The sequence below is a fragment of the Ruditapes philippinarum genome, unplaced genomic scaffold, assembly GCF_026571515.1.
Source record: "Ruditapes philippinarum isolate M1 unplaced genomic scaffold, ASM2657151v2 ctg812_1_1_1_1, whole genome shotgun sequence".
NCBI lineage: Eukaryota > Metazoa > Mollusca > Bivalvia > Venerida > Veneridae > Ruditapes > Ruditapes philippinarum.
The window spans coordinates 610,103-633,305 of record NW_026862783.1 but is presented as its reverse complement, the minus strand read 5'-3'; the positions used below and the strand labels follow the sequence as shown (position 1 = coordinate 633,305).

Below are 23,203 nucleotides of genomic sequence, written 5' to 3'. Positions count from 1 at the left end.
TAACATGGAAGAGAATTTTTATTGTCTTTATCTAAAATTGCAATAAATAGCAATCACTGTATTTACAATTTACAAAACAAGAGTTGGTTACAAGCTCAGATTAAATGTGTGCCTGAAAGAATTCCACTATCTACTATTGACAGTCTTTTTCACATCTGTACTTGTACCAGCCTTTAATAGTATGAAGAATTCATCTTGTTTCTGATCCTATTATTAGTATCAAATTTGATTAGTACCAAAGATGTGGCATTTATTATCTTAATCCGTCATTTGTGACTGTTTTGGCACCAATCACTAAGTTGATGTATATAAGGAAATTTACAAAATAAACAAAATATCACTGCATATCAGATACTTCAATGTGACTTCACTCTGAAATAGTGAAATTTGTCATTGTCACTGATTTCACTCGGAAATAGCCTTGTGATATGAATAAAACTCAAGAGAAAATAATAAATAAAACAAATAAAATAATAAAAGCCATGAAAATATATAAAAGAATGATCTGATGTTACAATTATTTGGTGCATTTCAAAAACTTGGCAAAAAAAAATCAAATAAGCTCCTACTTGGAATATTTTTAACAAATTTGTTATCTTTTGGGCAGATCATAGATTTCCACAAAGTTCAATCTTATAAGACACATAACGGTACAAAATTATATGAAATATGGCAATGATACATTAAGCATTTCAAACCAATTATTTAATTAAATTTTAACTTTTAATTTACTAGGCCTGCTTGGAAATATTAAAAAAAATAACACTTGAATTTACTAGACAAGATGAGTACTTCAAAACTCAGATCCTTAATAAAGTTTGGAAAAACTTATAGAATGATCAACATTTGATACCGAAAATCTGACCAAAAAGAAACAAAAACAATTATGTGTAACTTCATCCTACATTTCACCTTAAATAACATTAATGCTGCATTATGCTCAACACAAGGGACAGAAACATTTACTTTTAATAATAACAAATAGGCACTGCCTTAGGGATTCAAAAACTAAAAACATGACATAGTATCTACTTTAAAACACCAATACCTCTATACTTCCAGATTATGCAAAACAAAAATATTCTAGACATTTTGCCATTTAATAAAGCACTACTTGAAATATGTAATTCTGAAAAATATATACTAACTTAATATTCATATGCGCAAGAAATCACTTTTACCCCATAATATAATAATGCTATTTCTTAAAAATCATGCTCACATATAACAGTACAAATTCTGGACAAGTTTCATTCTTATGTTTGCCATTTGGTTAAAAAAGCTTTAATAATTTAGATAATTTTAATAATATTACACAATAGAGACAATACAGAAATATACATTAAATATCATCATGTGACCTTTCAATTACAACAGCTTCCGAATTACTGTGCACCAAATATTACAACATGTTTGATTGGATGTTCTTGTACAGATTTCCTTAAATGAGAGATAAAATACCGCACAGTGCAATTATAACAAAGTAGAAAGTAACACTGTAAGGCAATAAAAATATGAATAATTCATAATCAAATCTCACAATACTGAATGATCACTCGGATGTGTATTAATTCAGATCAAATATTAAATATCCTTTTAATATGTTGCAAACGCTAAAAAAATAAGTCCAATTTAACTAACAGTCAGCCACAGGGTTCAGTCCAAAGATAAAACATAATAAACCATCATTTTGTCATAAAAGCTAATTCATTATTGACATAATTATAGCTTTTCTTTTCATTAATGATTGAATATATACAAAAATTATGTAGTGAATGTTAAAAATAGTGTATTTCCTATTTCCTTATTTCAGTAAATGTAACAGTTTTGCTGTTGTTGTAACTTAGTTCATCTGCATGGCATGTTTCATGAATTCACCAAATTCCCACAAATGTTTGCTCTTGTTTCCTGTAGCTGTTGCTGCCGATGGGTAGCGACCAATATATCTGAAACAGAAAGGTAAAATTACATTATAATTGACACTTAATTCATCAGTTATGATAGCTTTCAAGCTCGTCATAACATTTTGCCTGTTTTTGTACAAACTGATACTATAGAAACTGGTAGGCATTTATCAAACCAGCATTTTTGGCTTCAGTAACCATCCCTCCAGATATCAAGTAACTTTCCTATTTCTACTGATAAATATATGAATTGAATTACCATTTGGCAAATGGTAGTTCAATTTGTCACTATATAAAATTGTACTTTGTGCCAACCGTTCATTTTATTAAGCCATGGTTCACATATGGTCAACATTTGTCCTTATTTAGAAAGTGATGCACCTATTATATTCACATTCAAGCAGATGTTTCACCATTATAAATGTAATGTGAAGCAATTCTCTATTTTTAATTTTAAATCATAAGTATTTCTAACTGAGCAATACTCACTCTACTTTCTTTGAAGCCATTTTTTCATTTGCTTGATCAGTTGCAGCAATTTTCCTCAGTACTGTACGCATACGAGGCTCAACATAAAACCATGCCCCCATATTCTTGTGTTCTTCTTGCACCCATGCCATTCTTGCACCTGGGTATCTCAACATTTCATCTTTCACAAGATCAAATGGAAATGGTGAAATCTGAAATATATCAAAAATATGTATCTTTAATACTTTTCACTGGTCATTAATGGAACAAATAGCTCAGGTCTTTTTTAAATGGATACATTCATAAAGTAATATTATCATAAGTTTCTGCAGACAGTATTAATTTTGGTTAAAACATTGTAGTTTTCATGTTTTCCTACATAAGTCTATATAAATATAATGAACCCCTTGCGGGGCAAATTTTGATACCAAGGGCATGATTTCTATAGATTTCTATAAGTTTTATAGAGGACAACAAGGTGATGCTTCCCAGGGCACTTCAGTTTCAGAAGACTTTTCAAACATGTTTACTTTATAGCTCAACTCTATACTGGTACAAAAGGCTAATAATTTTCAGTTCCAGAAGGTTAAAGGTTTATAATAATTCTATTATTCAGTAAATCAGTTATAATCAACATTTCAAAAGAAACCTCAGACTAGCAAAGTATTACTTTTTTAAGTCATTATCTCTGCATTTGTATTTTTGACCATACATTGCTTGATTGTGAAAAAGCTTTGTAAGCTAATAGACATTATTTTGTGCACAAACTGGCCCCTGGGTAGAACCACTGATGTTTTGTAAGCATCCTGGATAGCTTCCTTACTTGAAAGAATCTAGTCCCTACCGGGATTTGAAAACACAGCTGTCAGGGGCAAGTGGTTTCAAGTCAACAACCTCAACCACTCAGCTATGGAGAACCCCAAAAATGTATTATAAACAATTGCAAGTAATCACCTGTTCAATTCTAGCAATGGCTATTTTATCAACCAAATCCAACTTTTCCCTTTCCTTCACTAGATCGTAGTAAACTTTGCCTGTGCAGAAGATAAGCTTCTTTACAGCCTTGGGATTTTCAGATGGCAGGCCTTGCTCTGGATACATCCTGACAAAGCCTGTGCCTTCTACCATCTCATCAAAGCTAGACCTAGCTTCAGGCAGACGTAACAAACTTTTTGGTGTCATAAGTACAAGCTGAAAAGAGAAAAATATTCAATTTTTTATTCTTGTCAATTTTATTTGTTTAGTTTATAAAAATTTCTTTTAGTTTGTGTTGGAAGCTGTTAGCTTATTGAAACACTCTCGAATCCGTTCCTGGAACCAACTATTGCTAAGCAATGAGTGTAAAGTTTTATGCTCAAAAGAATGTTGGCTTGACTCTGACAGGGTTTGAACCCACAGTGCAAGCAATCTTTAGATTACTAGGCTGATAAGTTAACCACTCAGCCACGCCACCACTCTATATTTATTTTGATATTCGTAAAATTATCTAAGAATGATATTTCCTGTAGTAATATCTAACTCAGTATTTCAGTATTTTAAATAGATAATGTAATTTTCTTTTTTCTATAAACATATGTCTTTCAATCAAATTATTTTACAGAGAGAGATGTTACTCACAGGTTTTCTGAAAGGTAGGGCAATCTGTCTACGCAGGGCATGGAAGTAGTTGGCAGGTGTTGTCAGGTTACCAACAAACCAGTTGATCTCATGAAGCTGCTGAATCTCAAAGTCCTCACTCTCTTTCTACAATGTTAAATGTTCATGATATAACTATATTACGTTACGACACATTCCCTTAAATGAAAGCAGTAATTCATGGGCCTTAGTCAACAATAGGGAGCAAGGTCAGCCTCCACATCTGTTCATAATGACCATATTCTATACTGTTGGTGGCTCAATTTTTGCAACTTAAATAAATGTACATTGCATCAAAATGTCTTCAAACCATCCATGTCAGTTCAAAACCAAAACTAGGCCAAGTTCAACATACATATGTAACTTCAATGTAGTTAATTGCTACTTAAGTGATTCCCATTTTGTAAATATTTCGCAGATAATTTGTAAAATATAATAACATGTATAAAACCTGAAATGAAATTAACAAAATATAAAACATTTTAACTTGAACTTGACCTATATAATATACAATCAATTTTAAATTCAAAATGCAACCCTTTATACTTTAAGGCCTTTCATGCCTTATTTTAGACAGGAAACAAAGACCTGTCCTTTAAATCTCCCTTTCAGTTCACATGTTACAAGAAAATGAAAGATATGTATATGATATTTCAGAAAGCTGTCTCAACTGACCACATCAGGAAAATTGATATTTACAGCAAGATTTATTTTCAGCTGGTTTTGGTGTCACGGTACAAAAGACACCTAATCCATTTTAAAGATGATAAAGACTTGAAAACAAAAGACAGGGTATAATTGATTGATTGCCATAGATCAAACACATCAGTATTTATGTTGCCATGACAATAAACATGTAAAGTTATGAAATGACAACATCATGAAGTTTATACAAATTCCAGGAAAGCATTATTTATTAGGAAGCAGCACTTTGCATATGTACTTAGGCCTATAATCCTTATATCTGATATTATACTGGAAACGGCAAAAGATATCTTACATATCAACTTCATTTTCAAAAGATAGAATACCAGTAACAACAGTAAGGAACAAGAACATGCATTTAAATATCGAAGCTACCTCAAATTTACCTGATTTAATCCAGTTTTTTCAAACTTCTGAAAGAGCATTTTGTATATCAATCTACTAATTAAAACTTATGATCAATTTTTTTTTAATTTTTATTATTTTGAAGTATCTTGTGCAAAATATAACTGTGGATCTAGATCTACCTACAATGCTGCAAATGAAGCTGATTATCACTGTGCTGAATTTACAGTGTACAATCAAGCAAGAATATCACAAATTTCAAAACAAAATAAGGGATGGAGAGCACCTTCTAAACTAACAAACAAGATAAAATCATTCCCCTTGTGATGAAATCCATGAAATATCTCTTGCAGGATGTTAACAAAGTACAAATTGCTGTCACGAATCAATATCAGTCAGTAATAATATATCAAAATATCCCTCCATTAGCTCTAACTTCCGTCACAGCATTAATAGATTTATTTAAACCAGCACACTTCCAGATTAATGCTAATTTTCATGAATATTATGAAAATGTATTTAAAAGTAAAATACTATTTGAAGTGAACAAAGTATTTAAACTTACAATCCACGTAAATTATCAAGAAGAGGTCAAAATATGCAAAATAGCTATATAACGCACTAGAAATATTGTGATGAATACTGCAAAATCAGTCATTAATAACACATTACATGTAATTTATGACCTGAATTTTTAATATTTAACTATTCTTAAAATCTTAGTACATTTTTCTCAAGTTTAATTATCTTGAAATATTTTGGCTCATTTGGAGGCAGCTTTAACAAGCCATCTTGGGATTGTGACTGACTCAAAAAAAGAATTCTTTACACACTGGCAAAACAGTTGTCTTTTAAATCAAACAATACTGCAAGGAGATACTTTTCAGCAACAAGTCTATATCTAGTCTGACTTGTTACTTTGTAGTAATCTGTCTTGTGTTGAAAGATAAAAGAACATGATAATGGATGTATGACAATGGGTTTCAAATATCACCAATAGTAACATACATGCAGCACAGACTGGTAACTACCAAGTTGACATCAACATACTATATGATAATGTATGGTACACAATGGCAACAGCACATCATCATTATTACTATAACATTAATTAATAAATTAATTAATAAATTCCAAATGTCCCTCACATTATGCATGCTATTTTACTCATTTAAGGGCCACAACGCTACAAAATATTGAAGTCCTATATCATTGAATCCTGCCAAGATTCTTAGTTATAAACAGATGTCACCCAATACTTGTAAACAAATAGCCAACAGACCAATGTACTGATGTATAGTGAAGTATGCATTAAAAAGCATTAAAGAAATCAATATGGCTGCATTTTTAAGCCAAGAAATTTTATAGCATGAAAAGTTGTATTAATTTATTATGGACCAAGATGTCAAAGCAACATTGGAGAATATTACCTTCTTACAATCTGAGAGCATCTAACAGCACATAATATACATATATAATAAACATAGCATCATTCTTTTAAAACGTTCATAATATAAAGTTTTGGGATTATTTTTTTATTAAAATCTATCATAAAAAGATGTCAGTGTTTTTTTATTCAATGACATACTTTTTAGAAGGACTTGAATTGAAAACAATAAGCAAATATGTGTACAGCCACAAAGATAGCAGCTAGAACGTATTCATGCTTTTAACTTCTGGATGTCTCATATTTGACTTTAATACCATAATAATTGTATTAATTTTGTTTTTATTTTCAGTTACTGACATTCTAGAAATCATTGCAATGCTAAATGTTAATCTGCAACAATTCAATTGACACATAATTCATTAGAATAGTGTGTTGTATCAAATTTAAGGGGTAAATATAACAGCCAAATATTCACAATGATTGTATATATCAAGACCCTGCACAGAACATTCCTGTGAAGCTTTGTTGATAACTGAAGTCTTAAAACTGTAGCCAAAGGTAAAATAGCTGCCAGATACAAGACAGCAGGTTCTTGCTTTCACTCATTTCTTCCATTATGTATTAATCTAATTACTGTCATTTAATGTCATTGTAGATTGATACTTAGAGAGCTGTCAAGACACACTAGGCGCTGATTCTATATAAACATATATCTTTTACTTACTGGGAAATGCTCTGGATCATCATTACTCATTTGAAGGAATCGCTCAAGACGTGCACTAGAATGTTCAGGTCCCTGAAACATAAACATAAGTGACACTATGAATTCCTGCATAGCATCTGTGTATGACATATAAATGGTAAAACAATTAATTACACAGTGATTTTTTTCACTGTATTTTACAGCCAAATGAAGGCTGTTTCCCCTAGCCCAAATGAGGTACATTTTCCCCTAAAATGCCTAGTGCTCTTCCTCACCAGAACCATGACTTAACAGCACCTGACTTATATATGACAGAAATATGTCCCTATATATAGCCTCTGCTATGTACCATGCATGTTAAATTGAATTGATATTAATTTTTTACATAAAATGTGTGGGTAAATTCCATTTTCAGTTGTTGGAATTTGATTTCAGGTTTTCCCCCTTTGTTGATTTATCGCGCTATATTTTCCCCTTCAGAAAGCCACAGGTTGTTTTGAAAATTGGAAAAAAAAACACTGTTACAAAACTGACTGCATCAATTACAGAACCAGTAATAGTAAATTTACTGAGAAAGAATACATCATAGGTAACAGCAAAAAATGTTCATATATCAAGATACATAACATTATGGCATAAAGAGAAGCAAACCTTCAAGTCACAAATATATATTTTAGGTCTAGCTTAATTGGTTTCATCGGAGATAACATTTACATTACAACTTCAATGACCATCAATGTTTGCAATGATATTTAACAATATTTTGGGTACTTAATATTTCAGATTGCAGCAATAATAAGAGATCTATGCCATCAATTTAGAGCCAGGCGGCAAGCTTGCACATCCATATAGTCTAACCAGACTTACATTGCTAATTTAGTCACAAGTGAACTTTAACCTTTTACATCCTGGAACCGAAAGTGACTAACCTTTGCCACCCGTATAGAGCTGAGCTAGCCTGCAAATCAGCACAGTCTCTCCAGGCTCTATACTGTTGGCAGCTCAATTTTAGTATTAGCTTTTGAAATCCCTTAAAATTCAAATGGACTGTTCCAAAATCAAAGCAGGGCAAAATCCATTACATAAATTCAGCAGTTAAGAAGTTAAACTTCTAATAACTACTCAAAATACAAAGCATATTAATTCAATAAAATTTACCGATCCAATTTTAATTGAATCACATGTATAAAGCTGTTATAATAAAAGTATATACACACCATTCCCTCATAGCCATGAGGAAGAAGGAGAACAATACCATTCTGACGGACCCATTTTGCCTGTCCACTACTTATAAACTGATCTATCACACACTGGGCTGTGTTGGAAAAATCTCCAAACTGAGCTTCCCACAGAATCAAAGAGTTGGGATTGGTCAATGCATACCCAAGTTCAAATCCTGAAAAATTACAGAAACACTTAAAAAACCCTACCGCTTCATTTATTTGCAGAAGCACTTTTTTTTTAAAAGATGGTTATAACAAGAGGGCCATGATGGCCCTGAGGTCGCTCACCTGTATAAAGCCCCCCCCCCCCCCCACACACCCATAAGAAGATGTTTCATGCTAAACATCTAAGCTCTAGCTCATTGGGCTTTTTAAAAGAAGATTTTTTTTAAGTTTTTACTATACACATATAGTTAAAAACAATGACACCCCTGGGGCGGGGCCAGTTTTGACCCCAGGGCTTTTATTTGAACAAACTTTGTAGACACTAACTAGAAGATGTTTCATGCTTAATATCTAAACTCTAGCTGTTTGGGTTTTTTCAAAGAAGATTTTAAGTTTTTGCTATACACATATAAGGAAAATCAATGACCCCCGGGGCGGGGCCAATTTTGACCCCAGGGCTTTTATTTGAACAAACTTTGTAGACACTCACTAGAAGATGTTTCATGCTTAATATCTAAACTTTAGCTATTTGGGTTTTTTCAAAGAAGATTTTTTAAGATTTTGCTATACACATATAAGGAAAATCAATGACCCCCGGGGCGGGGCCAATTTTGACCCCAGGGCTTTTATTTGAACAAACTTGGTAGACACCTTTAGAACATGTTTGATGCTAAATATCTTAGCTCTAGCTCTTTGAGTTCTTTAAAAGAAGATTTTTTAAGTTTTTACTATATGCATATAGGGAAAATCAATGACCCCCTGGGGCGGGGCCAATTTTGACCCCAGGGCTTTTATTTGAACAAACTTGGTAGACACCTATAAGAAGATGTTTCATGCTAAATATCTAAGCTCTAGCTCATTGGGCTTTTTAAAAGAAGATTTTTTTAAGTTTTTACTATACACATATAGTTAAAAACAATGACACCCCTGGGGCGGGGCCAGTTTTGACCCAAAGGGGCTTTTATTTGAACAAACTTTGTAGACACTTACTAGAAGATGTTTCATGCTTAATATCTAAACTCTAGCTATTTGGGTTTTTTCAAAGAAGATTTTTTAAGTTTTTGCTATACACATATAAGGAAAATCAATGACCCCCGGGGCGGGGCCAATTTTGACCCCAGGGCTTTTATTTGAACAAACTTGGTAGACACCTATTAGAACATGTTTGATGCTAAATATCTTAGCTCTAGCTCTTTGAGTTCTTTAAAAGAAGATTTTTTTAAGTTTTTACTATACACATATAGTTAAAAACAATGACACCCCTGGGGCGGGGCCAGTTTTGACCCCAGGGCTTTTATTTGAACAAACTTTGTAGACACTTACTAGAGGATGTTTCATGCTTAATATCTAAACTCTAGCTATTTGGGTTTTTTCAAAGAAGATTTTTTAAGTTTTTACTATATGCATATAGGGAAAAGCCATGACCCCCTGGGGCGGGGCCAATTTTGACCCCAGGGCTTTTATTTGAACAAACTTGGTAGACACTCACTAGAAGATGTTTCATGCCAAATATCTAAGCTCTAGCTCTTAGGGTTTTTTAAAAGAAGATATTTAAAGTTTTTTCTTTCGGTTGCCATGGCAACCAGAGTTCTGCATGGAATTAAATTCTTTGAACAATTTTTAAAGGTGACCACCAAAGGAACATTCCTGTGAAGTTTGGATGAAATTGGCCTAGTGGTTTATGAGGAGATGTCATTTAAAGTAAAAGTTTACGGACGACGGATGGACGCCGGACGAAAAGAGATCACAAAAGCTCACCCTGTCACTTTGTGACAGGTGAGCTAAAAATGTCCTAAAAAAGCTAATCTTTAATCCTTAGTCTTCAAGTCTCTTTTTTTTTACCAAAGGGTAGATACTGTGAAACATATTGTAAAAGATAACTGTTAAAAGTTGGTAACAATAACAGCTTATTTTATGATTTATTAGTTTTTCAAATCATCACTTACAAGAAATGAATAAAATATAATATAATTTACCTCATCAGTAAGTTACAACAAGAATTTGTAACAGAGTTAACAACGTCCCCCGCCTCGGGGAAGTTTTATATGAAGCATAAAATTGTGTTATTTCAAAAGATTGAGGTATGGATGTCAGGACTTTCATTCCAAAATTATAATAAATGCTATATCTGCAAATGCAACAATGAATTTATTAAAGAAATACTAGTAAAATGTAACACGGAATGTAAAATTCTATCATGTTAACCTTTTACCTCTAATGGTGACCTTGACCTTGGAGGTAGAGGTGCAGGTGTTGTGCATGACATATCATCTAATTAATATTACTATTTGTGTCAAGTATTTTCAAAATCCCTTGAACTATGTAGAAGTTATAGATCGGACACAAAATATACCCTATAACAGACTATGTCAATCTTTGACCTCTAAGTGTGACCTTGGAGGTAGGGACCCATGTTTTGCGCCTGACATATCATCTTATTATTGTGATTTTTTGTGCAAAGTATTTTTAAAATTCCAGGGACTGGACACAAAATATACCCTATTACAGAGTATGTTAATGTTTGACCTCTATGTGTGACCTTGACCTTGGAGGTAGGGACACATGTGTTATGCATGACATATCATTTTATCATTGTGACTATTTGTGCCAAGTATTTTCAAAATCCCTTGATCTATGAAGAAGTTATAAGACGGGACACAAAATAAACCATATAACAGACTCTGTTAACCTTTGACCTCTAAGTGTGACCTTGACCTTGGAGGTAGGGGTGCAGGTGTTGTACCTGACATATTGTCTTATTATTGTGACTTTTTTGTGCCTAGTTATTTCAAAATCCTGAAGAAGTACAAAATATATCCTAAAATAGAATACGTTATCTTTTGACCTCTAAGTGTGACCTTGAACTTGGGAGGTAGGGATGCAGATGTTGCACATGACACATTGTCTTATTATAGTGACTATTTGTGGCAAGTATTTACAAAATCCTTTGATCTATAAAAAAAGTTATGGACTGGACACAAAATATACCCTGTAATAGACTATGTTAATCTTTGACCTCCAAGTGTGACCTTCACCTTGGAGGTAGGTGACCGGTTGTTGCACATGACACATCGTCTCATTATAGTGAACAATTGTGGCAAGTATTTACAAAATCCCTTCAAGGATAAGAAAGTTATGGACCGGACACAACGTATACCATCAAATAGACAATGTTGACCTTGAATAGTCAAGTGCGACCTTGACCCTTGAGGTAGGGGTCTGGTCTGGTTTGTTGGCCAAGTTATTTCAGATTCATAAATGAAAAAGTTATGGACCGGACACAAAATATACCCTGTACTATGTTAATCTTTGACCTCCAACCTTGACCTTGGAGGTAGGTGACATTCGTCTCATTATTGTGAACAATTGTGGCAAGTAGGAAAGTTATGGACCGGACACGAATATACCATCAATAGACAATGTTGACCTTGAATGAGCAAGTGTGACCTTGACCTTGGAGTTAGGGGTCTGGTTTTTGCACATGACACATCGTCTTATTATAACAAACATTTGTGCCAAGTTTTTTCAGATTCCTTCAATAAATGACAAAGTTATGGACCGGACACGAAAGTGTGACGGACGGACAGACGGACGGACGTTCTCACAGGACAGTAATTATGTGGCTACTCTAATGTTCTCTCTATTGTTCTTTTAGCCACGCAAAAGAAAATAGCCACATAAAAGCATTACGGAATGAATGACATCAAAGAGAACCTATTGTCCCTCTAGCCACATAATTACTCTCCTGTGAGTGCGGGCGGACAGACGGACAGAGCCTATTACTATATCCCCCTTTTTTCTTCGAAAAGGCGGGGGACAATTATCAGGTATTCAAGTCAATATGGATAATATTATAACATGAAACTCCAATACATTCAGAGAGATTATGAAGATAGTATAAAGCTTACCCAGTACACCATATTCGGACAGTGAACTGTTTACCACAGTGTAAGGTGCCTGACCCTTGTATAGATGATTCAGACAGATGTGTGTGTCCTTGTCTACAAGCTGGTTATGTAACACATGGTGACGGTGGCTGTAACATATTTACATTTATGAATTTTATTATTCCTTAAACAAACAAAATATAGTTATTCTATTTGAAATAATCAGCAAAATGTTGACAAAAAGGATGTCTTAAATTCTAATAGAAGTCAATGAGTCTCACTTGTGATGAACAAGAAATGCATGTTTTCTACGAGTGGCTTTAGACCAGTGCAAAGGAACATTCTATAAGGCACAGGCAAACCATCAACCTTCTATCTAACTGGGAAAAAATCAGTGAGGTACAAATGATTGCAGTCTGAGAAAAATACTTATAGAAATAAAGACTGTAAGTAACTTGAAAAAACTAAAAATAGATTTACAGAGTATATTACCTGAAAGTGCCTCTCTCTACATCTTGACCACTAAGACGTACATGGATACCTTCCTTTAGTAAGGAACCGAAAGCGAGAGCCTCACCAAGAGCCCAGTCTACACTCCTCTCATTAACCATCTGCATGTGACTCTTTAAAATTCTCTTCAAGCCTAAAGTTTTCATTAAACATCAGTGTTAACAACTTCCTTCTAATGAATATGTAATGTAACTCATTTTTTGCATAATTCATAATTCGCTTCTACCTAATTTTTGGACAGTGTCTCTTTTAAATTTTTTTTTTTTTTTTTTTTTTAGCAGAATATTTTTGTACTTTATTTTCAACAATATTTCACTAATAATTTTTTGACATTATTATTCTTATAATTCTTTTCCATTCTTTTTTGTCAACAAAATATTTTTCTTAACCATATAAATTGATTGGAAACAAAAGCAACGCTCGACAACTCGATCGAGTTGTCACAAGGGTGTTTCATTGAGTATAATACTGCTTACCAATATGAAATCATAAAATTTCCCAAAAAGGTACAAAGGCTTATTATCAGGATGTTTTATCGAGTAAATCACTGCTTAATTATTATGAATGCATAAAATTGTCACAAAAAAAGGCACAAACCTTTTAGTATTTATGGAGATACCAGAATTTGTATTCGAAAAAGGGGCATAAATATGCAAAAAAGCAAGTTATGGGACTTGTGCCAATCATGTTAGATAATAACAGAAAATAAGCATGTGAAGTTTCAATCCATTCCCTTCAGCACTTATGGAGATACCAGCTTACACGTAACAAGAGCTGTCCGTAAGACAGCGCGCTCGACTTTTTTATTGCTTGCCAATAAAAAAAGTTTTTGCAGTAAAAGGCAATACAAGAATCTCTGTATTTTTAAAGTGAACAATGGCCATGAGCATTAAGATATTTAGTGAAGAATTATTTTACTGAATTGTGTGATACCCTTGAACACTGCAGCAAAGTTTGAAATGTTTAAGTCAAAAGAGGGCTGGTAAGAAAGAAAAAAAAACTAGTTGTTTGATACCCTTGAATATTACAGCAATGTTTTATATGACATAATTTATGGTAAAAGTGAACAAGTGGATAGGAATGAATTTTTTTAGATTTTTTAAGTTTTTAGTGCTTGCCTATAATACAAAACATTGACAGTTAAGGGCCATAATTCAAATAAAATCTTTGACAGAATTACCTTCTCCTGGACATGTTTGGGAATCATGATTGTAAACAAGTATTCCAACTTTCAAATTAATATCTCAAACAGTTCAGTCAAAAGTGGACTGGTACTAAAAACTTAACAAGATTCTAAGTCGATAAAAGGCCTTAATTTTTTTTTAAAACAAATCCTTGACAGAGTTACCTTCTCTTGCGTACAGATGGGGGTAATGATGTGAAATAGCATTAAAAGTTTCAAAGCAATATCTCAAAGGGTTAAGGCAATAAGTGGATTTTACCCATATTCAATGTATTTTCTAAGTCAAAAAGGGGCATAATTCTGTCAAAAACCTTGACAGAGTTATGTCCTCTTGTCTGTTGATGAAGGTCGTGATGGTAAACAAGTATGGTCAGTTTCAAAGCAATACCTCCAATGGTTTTGAAATAAAGTGAGGTGGTACAAAAAACTTAACCAAGCTCAATACACTTTCTAAGTCAAAAAAGGGCCATAATTCTGTCAAAAACCTTGACAGAGTTATGTACTCTTGTCTGTAGATGGAGGTTATGATGGTGAACAAGTATGGTAAGTTTCAAAGCCATACTTGTAATACTTCTGAAATAAAGTGGGGTGGTACGAAAAACTTAACCAAGGTGTGACGCCGACGCCGACGCCGGGGCGAGTAGGATAGCTCCCCTTTTCATAGAAAAGTCGAGCTAAAAACTAAACCACAGGGACGCCAATGCCGACAAATGGGTGACTGCATTAGCTTGAGTATTCTGCGAATAGTCAAGCTAAAATTACACATGAGAAAGGAAAGATTAGATTAAAAAATTGTCAAGTGTTACAACATAAGTGAAAAGAATTGATTGTCTTAGCAAACCAACATCAAAATAAATAGATTTTCACAGTGCTCTTACCTCCATGTATGACGAAATCACCCGGAGGTGGGGAGCTAAATACTGTGCCTACATGTTGGAGAACATCTTCTTCCACACCGGTTTTAGGTAGCACCATAGCTTCACGGTTGTCAAAGAAACCTTCCCAGGGTGAGTCTAGCCAGTCCTTGTTTGAGACAGAGATCTCTTTCTTGGCCAGCATGTATGCTTCCTCACATATCTTATCATACTTGTTTACCTCATACTGTCAATGGTACAGTATAATTATACAAGTTTAATGTAAGAAACAAGATCACATGTGAAACATTAACATAAAAATCTATTTGAACCTCCAATTATTTCCTCAGTATAGAGTTTCTTATGTTTACTATAAATATCAGTCTGCATCTAGCATCAGTTTGTGTTAAAAGCTCAGTCATGTGCTGACAGACATTTGCCTAACCTGTATTACTGTATTATGAATTACCATTCTGTAGGAATTCTGATTAATAAATTCGTTGTTCATTTCTTTCTCATCGAGTTAAAATGAATTAACCAGTGTGTTCAAGAACAGGATCCGTAGATCTCTACTCAATACTAGAGACGTCAGTTCTTTCTCATCATACTTTCTATCTTTATGAGGCAATAAACCTCTTCCCCTAAATCTCTTTCATTAAAGATGGAGGTCAATTTATTTTAAACATTACTTTTTCCCAAGAATCACTCACTGTACTGGAAAATCAATGGCTTCCAAAAAAACAATAGACAATAACAACATTTCTAGCTGAAAACATTTTAAATTTTCTTTACATGTGCACACAACTGATTTAAAGCAATATGTTATATTAATTTAAAAGGATTATTTCAATATATCATTTCTGTACTAACCTCATATTCTTCTTGAGTGACTGTACCACTGGCCATCAACTTCTCAGAGAACTGAGCTAACACTGTTGGTGTTTTAGCAATCTGTTTGTACATGAGGGGCTGTGTAAACATTGGCTCATCAATTTCATTGTGGCCATTCCTTCTATAAGATACCTGAAATGACCCAAAGATTTATAATTAACGCAGATGGGCAAACATTATACAACAAGAATTTGTAACAGAGTTACCAACATCCCCCGCCTCGGGGAAGTTTTATATGAAGCATAAAATTGTGCTTTTTCAAAATATTGAGGTATGGATCTCAGGGCTTTCAGTCAAAGTTTATGATCAATGCTATATCTGCAAATGCAACAATAAATTTATTAAAGAAATAAAATGAAACGAGGAAATTAAAAATCTATCATGTTTAGCTTTGACCTCTAAGTGTGACCTTGACCTTGGAGGTAGGGGTGCAGGTGTTGTGCATGACATATTGTCTTATAATTGTTACTATTTGTGCCATGTATTTTCAAAATCCCTTGAACTATGAAGAAGTTAAAGATCGGACATAAAATATACCCTATAATAGACTATGTTTATCTTTGACCTTTAAGTGTGACCTTGAAGGTAGGGACCCATGTTTTTTTGAGCCTGACATATCATCTTATCATTGCGACTATTTGTGCCAAGTATTTTCAAAATTCCTTGATCTATGAAGAAGTTATGGACAGGACACAAAATACACCACATAACAGACTCTGTTAATCTTTGACCTTCAAGTGTGACCTTGACCTTGGAGGTAGGTGACCGGTTTTGCACAGGACACATCATCTCATTATTGTGAACAATTGTGGAAAGTATTTACAAAATCCATTCAAAGATAAGGAAGTTATGGACCGGACACAACATATACCCTCAAACCTTAAATGAGCAAGTACGACCTTGACCCTGGAGGTAGGGGTCTGGTTGTTGCATATGACACATTGCCTTATTATAACAAACATTTGTGCTAAGTTATTTCAGAAAATGATAAATGACAAAGTTATGGACCGGACACAAAATATACCCTGTAACAGACTATGTTCATCTTTGACCTCCAAGTGTGACCTTGGAGGTAGGTGACCGGTTGTTGTGCATGACACATCGTCTCATTATTTTGAACAATTGTGGCAAGTATTTACAAAATCCCTTCTAAGATAAGGAAGTTATGGACCGGACACGACATATACCCTCAAATAGACAATGTTGACCTTGAATGAGCAAATGCGACCTTGACCTTGGAGATAGGGGTCCGATTGTTGCTCATTACACATCATCTTATAATAACAAACATTTGTACTAAGTTATTTCAGATTCTTTGATAAATGACAAAGTTATGGACCGGACACAAAATACACTCTGTAACAGACTATGTTAATCTTTGACCTCCAAGTGTGACCTTGACCTTGGAGGTAGGAGTCTGGTTGTTGCGCATGACACATTGTCTTATCATAACAAACATTTGTGCCAAGTTATTTCAGATTCCTTTGATAAATAACAAAGTTATGGACCGGACACGAAAGTGTGACTGACGGACGGAAGTCTGGCCGAAATGGAATAAGGGGCCATTTCTTTTGTTATTTTCTACTGTTTAATAGAGGGCCAATGGCCCCTTACTCTATTGTTATGGAATGAACTCTATTGTTTTCTTTTGTTCTGTTTACAGTTAGATGGCCCCCTATCCCTATTCGGTAGTGCGGACAGACTGACGGAGCCTATTTCTATATCCCCCTTTTTTCTTCGAAAAGGCGGGGGACAATAAAATAATCATAGTTATCTTCGGGTATATAAAATGCAAAAAAAAAATATATAAACAATATCTCTTCAAAAGTTGCATAAGGCAACTTAGAAGTTCTCATAGAAACTTTATGAATACTAGCCTATTGACATGAATGATTGGTCTTTTCCTGTAGAAAAAAATAAGGTCATTCAACTCTTTTATGTATTCTGCCTTTAGTCTGCTGATGTTCAATAAGTGATTCAACTTCAAAACAAGCTTATCAAATAAAGTTTGCTCAATCAAAAAAATAAAGTTTGCTCTATCATTCTTACCAGATCAATGACAACATCTTTAGCAAAAGTAGCTCTCCATTCTGCAGCAACCTTTGAGACATATGCTACAGCCAGCGGGTCATCTGCATTAACATGGAAGATAGGAGCATTCACCACTCTGGCTACATCTGTACAGTATGGTGAAGATCTGGATGACCTAGGATCTGTGGTGAACCCAATCTGAAAGAAACATATTTGTCCATGGTTTTAATTCATTTCAGAAGCCACTCGAATATTGTACAAATGGTCATAAAGGATGTAGTCATGAAAAAATATTCAAATGTAGGATTTGCATTAAGTGAATAAAGGATATTGAAATTGCCTTGCAAAAATAAAAAATATTATGTATAAGGTGAATGAGGTATATTTCATTTTATTTTTAAAAATAAAAAATTTTATACTGAATAAAATTTTGCTTTTTACTTGATGATTATAAGCATGACTGTTAATACTAAAACTTGTTTCTCACTCTATGCCAATATATTACACAAGACATCTATATCACCATTAATATCTTACTTATGAATGCAACATAATTTTGAAGTGTATGTTATATACAAAATAGAAGAAGATACCTGGTTGTTGGCAACAATGTGCACTGTACCATGAGTGGTGTATGCTGGGAGATCACTTAAGTGCATTGTCTCATAGACAACTCCCTGTCCTGAGAAAGCTGCATCACCATGCAATAATATACTCATAACCTATAAATAACATGATACTAAATGAAATTCTATAATTTTGCATACACTTATACTAAATACACATATATGATATTATAGTTAAATCCTGATCAACTTTAAAGAGTAGCAGACTCTAATGAGCATATTTTATGCACACCACCATATTGGTATTTTATCAAGTGGAAAAAAAAATCCTCATGTTAAAAAAATATGTACACAAAAACAATGAAAATGAAAGAGTGGCTTCGGTGAATTAATACAGTATTCAATACTTTAATTTAGCCAACATCACTTGTTATCAATTCATAAGGCTTTGTAATAGTAAAATATACAGGAGGTTTACTCCACTCTTCTTCTTTAACCTTAATAAATCATGCATTTCATAATTAGATGAAAATTTAACTTACTATCACACTATGAAACATGCTGTTATCTTTTGTAATATTTACTTGATTTACAGGTCATTTAAGCAATTATGAACTTTTTGTGTGCACAAAAAGTTTATAGTAAAACATTAATGAAAACTTTTAAGCAAATTTCTTATATACCACAATCGTAGTTATAGCATATTATACCAATGAACAGTTTCTGTTTTTCAATAGAATGTATTTTGATAATTTACCTTTTTACCATCAGTATCACCCCTGTAGAACTGTTCAGCTCTTGTTTTACCCTGCACCACTGGGTTTACAGCTTCTAAATGAGAGGGATTAGCTACGACAGCAATCTTAATCTGTTTATTAGTGACCCGGTTCAACCTCTCAACTGACATACCAAGATGATACTTTACATCACCAGAACCCTCATCTTCAGCCTTCAACTTGGAATCAAACTGACAGAATATCTTCTCTAGAGGCTTACGACATACATTAGCCAGTACATTTAATCTTCCTCTGAAAAAAAAAGACATATATATATCAAAATAACAGTATTTGATTTTTGCTTGTATGCTAAGGAAATAAACCTGTTGTTTGTATACTGATCACACAACTAAAGGCAATTATTTGTTTCACAAGCTTTTGACTCATTTTACCTATTGTCTAACAGCAAAATAGTCATGACCTCTGCCCTTCAACTCAAATTCATTTTTCTTGTAATGTATATTAATTGCACAAGCAAAGACGAAGGCTTGGAACCTATTTATTCAGCAAAATGCCAAATATATCTTTCTTACCACATGCCTGTATAGTTTACAAGAGTTAATTTTCTTCTTAACTATTACGGAAATAACTCTGTACGGGTCTATTTACTGAATTTATCATGTGTAGAAATAATGTGAAAGTATGAAAGTTGAATACATATCTGATGATGTTTAATGCACAGGTGACTGCAATTAAATATTTAAGGGCATAAGCTGTAAAATTGCTAGCGAAAAAAACTATTTTGAGAAAAAACAATAATGCTCAAGGACAAATGAGCTGGAACTGACAGGTTTGATGGGTATTTCCTTTTATGACCTTCATTACATCAAATTATTTATTCAATAAACATCCTATTTCAACTAATAATCACTTTACATTTAGATAAAATAAGTGAAGTATATCATCCATCATAAGTCATACAACTTTGAAATACAATATTATCATACAATTACTGTCACACATGACATCTTTTAAATAGACAACGTGTACAAATAGCCAGTTTTTTCTCCGATCTGTACTTTTCTCCGAGTGTACTTCTCTGAACTCCAGTATTGATACAGGCAGGCAACTGCCACCAAATATAGAAAAAGGCCATCCTATACATCTGGGTCATCTGACTAGACTGTTGCTGGTTATAATCTATACTTCAATGAATAATTTTAAATTCAAGACTGTACAAGCACCTTTCACTGACAAAGCACATATTATGAACTATTTTGATTGTTATGTTAACATACCTGTGGGGCATTCCAATAACAATACTTTCTACACCCAGTGCACTTGAGCTGTCTATCACAGTTTTCATTGAAGGTATAAGGACCTCACATCCTTCCAAACCAAATCTTTTTTCTGATGACCATTTTCTAGCCAGAAATTCTTCAAACCTGGAAACCGAAATTAATTACAAGTGAAGATAAGTGTTTTCCTAAATTATTCATAGAATATAAATCTCTTTACCTGACACTGGGCATGTTTCATTCCTTTAGAGAAAAGTGTAACTACATGTGAAATGAGGAACAGTGAGAAGTATTTAAATATGTATGTGAAGTAATTGGTAGACTCAGCCTTGACTAGGTTACCATACTATATCCAAGACATCTAACAACAACTTAAGTTGGAAATTTATCTATAACCAGTTTACAAGGAACCAATAGAGCCCTGGTTATGAAGCCGAAATCAAGACATTTTCAATCAATCATCTTTGATTTTAGTTAGTAAACATTTTGTTGCCCATTCCAGGATGCTGTTTAGTGCAGACATTTTATGTCTATTGCTAATAATTTCTATCTTTTTTACAATGAATCTTAAAAACCTGATCAATTTAGCTCTGCCAAGAATTTGTCTGCTGAGAGCTGGCTGCAATCCCATAAAACCAGGAGATTTTCCAATACATGACAACAGCCATTCCTGCAGCAATTTGCAGTTATGATTATGGTGTTTTTGAGCAGTCAAATTTTCTCTGGCTTAGAATGATTTATGTGTTACAAGGTGTTATGATTAAACATCTCTCCACAACAAATGTCATCAAATGATAGATTAAAGGAAGGAAGTAAAGTCCAAATTTGGCTCGAAAATGCCATATACTAAAAGCATTTTCTTTTGCTGATTACACATCTCGCAAATTTCGTTATTTATGACTGACTTTAATGCAAATCTATTACAGAAATATGACAGCAGATGAACAGCTTGTTATCAGATAGTTTATTGGAAGTTATTGAAATTTGAGCAGTGTGGCAAAAATACAAAAACATCTCAATTAAATTTTCTTCTGAAATATGATGACTGCATCTCTGTTTTAAAAGCAGGTCATATAACATTTTAGTTAGGAAATAGTGAACTTTGTTTTAGAAAAATAGTCAGGTATGAAATTAGCATTTCTTGTCTAGTTTTCATATAAAAAACAAATTCCAGTATGTAAAAGATTATTTAGAAACCAAAGTCTGTGCATTTACCTAAAATTAAAGTAAACTGTATTACAATGTTAAATAAATCCTGATTTTTATGATCCATAATAATCTTCCCTGAAAACTTCCCAAAAAACACTGTACTTAAATTTCATTACCATGTACCTATCTATCACTTGAATGACTAACAAATTCTATGAAAATAATGGTGAATCACAACCAGACAAACATTCTACCAGGCCAGTAATAATGCACAAACCTGCTTTATCAAGTAACATCTAAGATACCAATAACCTTAAACTGTATTTAAAGACAGAAATTGTCATGTGACTAAGGTATATGTTTCCTAGGGATTGTTGGTTCAAGTTCTACTGTATCTACCACATTTTCTAATATGGCACCAGTCCTATTTAGTTTCAGGAAGCAAACACAAGAACGATTCAATTTAGCACTAACCATTGGTCATTAATATGTTTAAACTAACTGTAAATTGATTAAAATAAAAAATTATATAAAAATATCATAATTCTAGTAAGAAAGACGTGTCATTTTCTTATAATTACCTTTGAGATCTAATGACACGGGCCAGCATAAGTCTTTTCTCCTCATCATTAAATTCCAGTACCCCAGGTGTCTCAAACTTCTGTTTAATCCAATCAGTCTGCTCTCTGTTGTTTATAAACATAAACTCTATGCCTATATGGTCACAGTAAATTGTCTGAAATTCAATTCAATAGAATTAAAAAAACCTTGTATGTGAATTCGGAGAACAAATTGCTCAATCTACAAATGTAAATTTAAGTTTGGTTTTTCTTCTGGAAAACCTTCCTCAACCTTTAAAGGTATAAAGCTTTAGGAGGCTGTCTGTAATTGATAAATTACTTCATAATATCCTGAAAGATAAAGTCACAGTAGGTAACCTAAAAGAATGATGTTTGTAAAATGCTAATGAAGCTGTGGTAGAGAACAACAATTTTCTAACCCTACTAAAACAGCATTTGTATTCTTTGTTTAGGAATGCTTTATTCTTTTGGATTTTTTTTTTGGTTACAGAGACAATTTTTGTTAACTTTCCCAGATTGACCATGAGAACATGAAAACATTCAAAACAACAATATGTTGTTTTTTTATTCTTGATATGTTCACAGTATATTTCTGCATTTATATCTGCTTTATAGAGGTACTGGGTTTTAATTAAAGCGATTTTTTAAAAGACGTTTTTAATCTTTCATTTACATATTAAGTACATAGGGTTTTTGTAAAAGAAGTGATGTGTTTCAATCAAAGCATAAACACAATGTGACTATACTTACCAAACTTTGCACAATTTGTTTATTTTGACATCACTTTATTCAAGTAGATACTAATCATATCATGCATCATGTGAAGTACATAAATCAAGACAATTAGTGCTTTGATCAGCTACAAAACTGTGAACCTTATGTATATTATCATGTGATGCAATGGTTTTTAATGCCTACTTGGTAAATAACGAAAGAGACTGCTATGTCACTGACAAAAATTAAGGCAAATGCATGTATTAATAATAACACAAGTAACTT

The 23,203-nt window shown here is 33.2% G+C and overlaps 1 protein-coding gene across 7 annotated transcripts in view; it reads right to left on the bottom strand.

Moving 5' to 3' along the window:
- Positions 1-23,203, bottom strand: part of LOC132720206 (2-oxoglutarate dehydrogenase complex component E1-like) — a 43,117-nt gene continuing 19,914 nt past the window's right edge. For 4 of the 7 annotated variants that reach the window (XM_060704275.1, XM_060704277.1, XM_060704278.1 and 1 more), the window contains 16 exons: positions 22,205-22,359; positions 20,475-20,621; positions 19,218-19,488; positions 18,488-18,616; positions 17,913-18,092; positions 15,843-15,995; positions 14,997-15,219; positions 12,918-13,068; positions 12,447-12,574; positions 8,368-8,546; positions 7,172-7,243; positions 5,099-5,125; positions 3,990-4,115; positions 3,327-3,563; positions 2,394-2,584; positions 1-1,946 (listed from right to left, as the gene is read on the bottom strand). In XM_060704275.1, the coding sequence (XP_060560258.1) occupies positions 1,844-1,946; positions 2,394-2,584; positions 3,327-3,563; positions 3,990-4,115; positions 5,099-5,125; positions 7,172-7,243; positions 8,368-8,546; positions 12,447-12,574; positions 12,918-13,068; positions 14,997-15,219; positions 15,843-15,995; positions 17,913-18,092; positions 18,488-18,616; positions 19,218-19,488; positions 20,475-20,621; positions 22,205-22,359 (2,472 nt within the window). In that variant the 3' untranslated portion in view covers positions 1-1,843. Of the gene's footprint in view, positions 1,947-2,393; positions 2,585-3,326; positions 3,564-3,989; positions 4,116-5,098; positions 5,126-6,487; positions 6,509-7,171; positions 7,244-8,367; positions 8,547-12,446; positions 12,575-12,917; positions 13,069-14,996; positions 15,220-15,842; positions 15,996-17,912; positions 18,093-18,487; positions 18,617-19,217; positions 19,489-20,474; positions 20,622-22,204; positions 22,360-23,203 lie in introns of all 7 variants that reach the window. The other 3 variants (XM_060704279.1, XM_060704281.1, XM_060704276.1) reach the window with 2 other exon arrangements.